The following is a 6,270-nucleotide window of genomic DNA, read 5'->3' as shown; positions in this document are numbered from 1 at the left end:
TTGAGCCAATAAGAAATAAGATCTTTCTCAACCGGAACCATGTGATTGTAACGCGGGAAATTTTGACATGCTTTGCAAAATTCACGTGCATCTCGTGCAGCTTATAATGAAAAGGCTGGACTTGCTCGAGATCGGCCATTTAGCCAGGCTACGTAGGAGAGACAAGTGTGGTTTTTTTGGGACTAAAAATGGTAGAGGCAGCACAAGAACATTTCTGGGGTATAAATTAGTGTTCTCATTTCTGTTTTCCTAATTATATTTGTGTGCATTCTATTTTTGTTGATCATAACCAGAAGCTCACAATATAGACTAGATGGATTTTGTGCCAGTGGTAGAAAATGGCAAGACTGGCTAAATTCAAGGTCTAGGATTTGTTGTTTTTAGACATTTTGTAAAGATACAGAATCTAGACACTCCATAATTTTAAAGATTTTTCAGTCAACAAATCAGCTAGACAGACTGTGTTTATAAAATCTGTTGAAATGACTGTTCAACTTAAAACCACAGTTTAAAATTATAGGATTTACAGATTACATGCACAAATGAAGGTGATTTGTGATTTTCAGCCAGTATGGATAACACTGAACTCTTTGAAAATGTGAAAAAATTACCATCAAATTATAGATTCTACCAGTTTTCAAACCTCTATTGTGAGGAATTTGGGAAAATTACTTAAAATTAATGAATTTTACAAGACCTGATAAAATTTTTACCATGTCAGGTGATGACTTGGACACAATTCAAGTGATGACTTGGACATATAAAGATAATGAATTAATTTAGCAATAGATTTTTAGAAGTAACAAATTCCAAACACATGTAGATCTATTTTCAACATGGGGGCAGATTCAATAACCTGTTTTCAAACCACCTGCAAAAATGCATGTCTCTAACAGGCTGATAACATTGCTAGTTCAATAACATAAAACTTGCACAGGGCGCCTTTTAATATTTGAACGTTCAACATGTCCCTGTGTCAAGTTTAACTGAATGACAGCCGTTTGCATAGCACAAAGTTCGACCTTATTTTATTGAAGTGTAATATAGGAAAACTCTCAAACACTTGATACATTGGTTTACCGTAACTAAAACTGCACCACCAATCACTTCCCTGACGCATTACACAGACTCTTCTACCGTAATTTAATGAAATATCATGAACAATACAACACTGAATAAATATATAGAATCAGTTATACATGCTTAGACAAAAACAAATACGTTTAGCCTACGGCACTTAAAGTAAAAAGTCTGTGGCCATTATTTAACGCATGGGTACCGCCGAATGCATGTGGAGCCTTTTAAACTGCTTTGATATGAACTTATAACTTATTAAAATGCTTTTAATTTAATAACAACCAATAAATGCTGGTTACACCCATCGATTATAAACATATGCATACTGCATAGACAATACATTAGTAGCAGGCCACATCTTTTTTTCAAATCCGACCGTGAGAATATTTTTTTCGCCTGAAATCGTTCTTTATAATAAAGAAGACTTGACAGTTTCGTGTTGTGTTGCGAAAGTGATTGGATGTAAATTTCACTTTCAGAGTGCGGACAGATCTTCAATATTTTCAGTAAGACAGTATGTTCAGTTGATGTGTAAAATAGGTTTCTTTGTCCGTTGTTGGTATAAATTTAGCTTTCGCTTTTTAGTCATTTCGACCGTGAACGTGTAAAACCTTCCACAAGAATTTTTGCGGAAAGCTCTTCCGGGAAATTTATAAATTCGATAAAACGTTGGACTAGATCTATATGAAATGTCAAAATTGTAAAATATTGAGGTCTGACGTTTATTTATAGAACTAGTAACATTGCCAGATCAGGCTTTTGACATAAAAACTAATATTTCTTGAAAAATAATGAAGATATTTCTTTCAAACTTGGTCCATTTATTAAGCATAACATAATTATGATACATTATTAATTAAAATAAAAACTTGGTTGCCTTCAGTTTTGTTAGCTCACCTGAGCACAAAGTGCTCAGGTTGAGGTATTGTGATCGCTCACCGTCCGGCGTCTGTCCGTTGTACGTCCATCCGGTGTCCGGCCACACTTTCCTTTAAACAACATCTCCTCCTAAACCAACAGGCCAATTTTGATGAAACTTCACAGGGATGTTTCTTGGATGGTCTTTTAGAATTTTTCAAAGAATTGAATTCCGTACAGAACTCTGGTTGCCATGGCAACCGAAAGGAAAAAACTTTAAAAATCTTCTTCTCAAAAACCAGAAGCCCTAGAGCTTAGATATTTGGTGTGAAGCATTTCCTAGTGGACCTTTACCAATTTTATTCCAATCATGACCCCGGGGTCAAAATTGACCCTGCCCCAGGGGTCACTTGATTTTACATAGGAAAATCTTAAAAAATCTTCTCAAAAACCAGAAGACCTAGAGCTTAGATATTTGACATGTAGCATTGCCTAGTGGACCTCTACTAAAATTGTTCAAATCATGACCCCGGGGTCAAAATTGACCCCGCCCCAGGGGTCACTTGATTTTACATAGATTTCTATAGGAAAATCTTCAAAATTTAAAAAAAAATAAACCAGAAGGCCTAGAGCTTAGATATTTGACGTGTAGCATTGCCTAGTGAACCTCTACAAAATTTGTTAAAATCATGAGCCCCGGGGTCAAATTGACCCCGCCCCATGGGGTTACTTGATTGTATGTAGAAAAATCTTCAAAATTTTCTAAAAATAAACCAGAAGGCCTAGAGCTTAGATATTTGACATGTAGCATTGCCTAGTGGACCTCTACAAAATTTGTTCAAATCTTGACCCCCAGGGTCAAATTGACCCAGCCCCAGGGGTTACTTGATTGTACATAGGGAAAACTTCATAAATTTGCTAAAAATAACCAGGAGGCCTAGATCTTAGATATTTGATATGTAACATTGCCTAGTAGACTTCTACAGATTTCGTTCAAATCATGACCCCCGGGGTAAAATTGGCCCCGCCCCAGGGGTTACTTGATTGTACATCGGAAAATTTTCCAAAAAATTTCTAAAAATAATCAGTTTGACATTTGAAACATGTAGCTCATATTTCTCAGGCGAGCGATCCAGGGTCATCATGACCCTCTTGTTAGAATTACTTCCCTTTTTCAGATTTTTATGATGGATAATTTCACTTTGAAAATGAATAACATTTGTAAAGAAATAAAGATAAAAAATTGCTGAAAACATTGTGTCCACCTTGTTATGTGAAATTTCACCACTCATGCGTTATTGCAAATGCATCAAAACGAACATGTGTAACTGTTCTTTGAAAATGGTGAGTTTTTAAAGGCGTTTAATTGTCCGGAAGTGGAGCCCCTTTAAGCGTCCTTTTCCAGAATTCAATGTTTATATCAGTATACTGACACTTGTTTCGTAAAGTAATATACATGTAATACATGCTGTTCAATTTTAATGTCAAACAACTCTTTCTCAGAGCTCCAGATAAGATGCGTATTTGCGTAAATACGTTTTGAAATTTACAAAAAACGCATTTAAAATCAAACCTACGCGTACTGATACGCATTGAAAAAAAAGGGATAGGTATTTTACTCGATTAAAGTGCGTAATCAAATTTTATCATAAATCAAGCACATCCTTTTTGTAATCGAGTACAACAAACAAAAATGGCGTCTCATAAAAGCAAACGCAAACGATATCGTTAAATAATGTTATTTTCTTCTTCAAGTATATTAAAGCGTGTGACAAGAGATGACTTGGACAATGCCTATTGCTAAGTACGTGATCTATGATATATTATGGGTAACTGTTGAAGAAGCAGAAGCACCATACATGTGGGAGTTTCTGAAAAAAAAAAAACATTGACAGTCAAAGTATCACTGGCTGTTGATATATCGCAGTGGTCAGTAACTTAAATTAAGATGTAGTGTAAGATGTAATGTATGCAGTAAACAAAATGTTAAAACTATCTGAATGAAGGCTCAAAAAATATTCAGGAAAACAGCATTGGTCGACAAAGGCACTTCAGCGGAGCACATGAATATCAGAAAATTATACAAACAAACAGTTATTATTATTACCCTTTTAAATAATTTCGAATTCTGAAAAACCATTTAGAATTCTAAAATACTCTTTTGAAAAAAAATCTAGGAGTAAAATACCATTTGAAAAAAAAACTAGGGGGTAAAGTACCCTTTAACCTAAAATCTTATCTGGAGCTCTGCTTTCTTTCTATGATTTGGTGTTTGATTTTTGTTTCTCAAGGCCTACTTCTTAACCTTAAGGTATCTCTACCTGGTAAGGAGTTTTTTTGTGAACTTAGAAAAACAAAAGAATTACAATAATTGCTAAAAAAAATCATTGTAAACAACTAGAGTGGGCAGACCAATGCTCGGCGTAAAAACTACATATTTTAAATCTAAAAACTGATTTAACATTACTTTACCGTACTTCTTTATCGTCAGTTTATAGAACAATCTGCGAGTATTCAACCATATTGTTTACATATTTCTAGTCACATGGCGATGTAATAGGCTGGAGCTTAAAATAGTACCAGTAAAACCTGTTCGGTTCGTGCGGAAGTATACCAACACTCAGCGGCATATTAATCTGCAGGTTGTATTTTGAACATGCATAAAGGTGAAGTATATGACATATCTAACACAAAACATAGGTAATATTGATTAACTGATATTTTAAAGTATAAAAACATGTATGTAAATTACCCCTCTCTCTATTCTGCATCTATAAATTGAATAAACACATTTTATACAACAATTATCTTAAGGAATTCATTTGAAGATAATTTGTCACAATCATGTGAGTCTAACTACATGAAATCAATAACTGATGATAGTTGATAATATATTTCCATTATTTTTGGAAATCCTTTCAGAAGTGCCATTAGTCCACACAGTATATATCAATCACTTTAACAGCATAAGCTACAGAAAAGTGAAGTACAATGGGTCCGTATACAATGTAAAATGCCATGATAAGGGTTTATAGTTTAAGCATAAAGAAATAAAATAATTTGAAAAAAAAAATGTTTTTCTCAAATTCCGCCCACAAGCTACTTTTTTAATACCTGTTTTACCAGAAATCGGTTTTAATGAGAGTAGAACACAAAACTGAACAGCTTTTAGCCTTGCATCGTCTGCTCTACTGTGACCACGTGACCATACCGGAAATAAACCGCACTTTGATAAAATCATGCATGATGTAAACAAACGAAATGGGACTCATATTATTAGAGCTGATATTTTAAATATATATTTAGAAATTCCCAGAGAAACGTGATATACGCTGAGTGTTGGAACGTGCCGAGCAATCGTCTGCCCACTCTATAAAATCAAAATTCCATTTGCAAATACAGGTGCTAGTGTAAAGAAATTTGCTGTGACGGGCGTATATCGTGACATATACTGGCACTTCTGTTCTTTTTTGTTGTTGAACGATCTGGAGGCCATTTTACTATAATTGGAAAGGGTTCATTTTTTTGAAGTGTTAACAGAGGTAATACTGTGTTGGTTTGTTTTTTCAGGTGTGGAGTTGAGCAAAGAGAAACCAACATTCACATGGTCATTTGAAGAGGAGGAAGATGATGAGGACAATGATTACTTGATCCATACCTTATTTCTAAAAAATGCTGTTCTAGGAACCTCTGCTGTGAAAGGCGAGAGAAACATTGTACAAATTGAAACAAAAAACTTTGACAAAAAAGATATAGCACAGCCTCTACTATCCTTAACATTAGGCCAGACAGATATGGTATGTATATTTTGGTTTGGAGTATTACAAAAAAGAACCAATTCTTACATTTTTGCAATTTTGATTGCATGTTTTAATGCCCGTTTCGAAAAAAAGTAGTTATGAATACTATCCTTACCTGTTGATTCCATGTTTAATTGCTCGTTCTGAAAACAAATGGGATGTATTAAGCAGTCAAAATTTTCATTTTTCCACACCCATAACTACAGCCTTTAAACTTTAATACAGGATGACTGAACAGCATTTCTTTTTTATATTTTTGTGCCCCCCCCCCCCCCATGAGTGGTGGGGGCATATAGATTTGGTCTTGTCCGTGCATCCGTCCGTCCGTCCGATGTTCGTGACACGCCTAGCTCAAAAAGTATTTGATATAAATTCATGAAACCTTGCATGAGTCTTTATCATGATATGAACTTGTGCACCTCCTATTTTTGTACCCCCCGACAACAAAGTTGTAAGGGGGGGTATACTGGTTTCAGGTTGTCTGTCTGTCCATCTGTCTGTCTGTCTGTCCGTAGACGCAATCTTGTGCGCTCCA

At 35.0% G+C, this 6,270-nt stretch overlaps 1 protein-coding gene across 3 annotated transcripts in view; it reads left to right on the top strand.

The window, feature by feature from the left end:
• The first annotated feature begins 61 nt into the window (after window positions 1-61).
• Window positions 62-6,270, top strand: part of LOC123546799 (nucleoplasmin-like protein ANO39) — a 48,526-nt gene continuing 42,317 nt past the window's right edge. For 2 of the 3 annotated variants that reach the window (XM_045333366.2, XM_045333365.2), the window contains exons 1-2: window positions 62-219; window positions 5,506-5,732. In XM_045333366.2, the coding sequence (XP_045189301.2) occupies window positions 189-219; window positions 5,506-5,732 (258 nt within the window). In that variant the 5' untranslated portion in view covers window positions 62-188. The remainder of the gene's footprint in view (window positions 220-5,505; window positions 5,733-6,270) is intronic. The other variant, XM_045333367.2, reaches the window with a different exon arrangement.

This window comes from Mercenaria mercenaria, chromosome 9 (genome assembly GCF_021730395.1).
Source record: "Mercenaria mercenaria strain notata chromosome 9, MADL_Memer_1, whole genome shotgun sequence".
Taxonomy (NCBI): Eukaryota; Metazoa; Mollusca; class Bivalvia; order Venerida; family Veneridae; genus Mercenaria; species Mercenaria mercenaria.
This window is presented reverse-complemented; position numbering and strand designations above follow the sequence as displayed.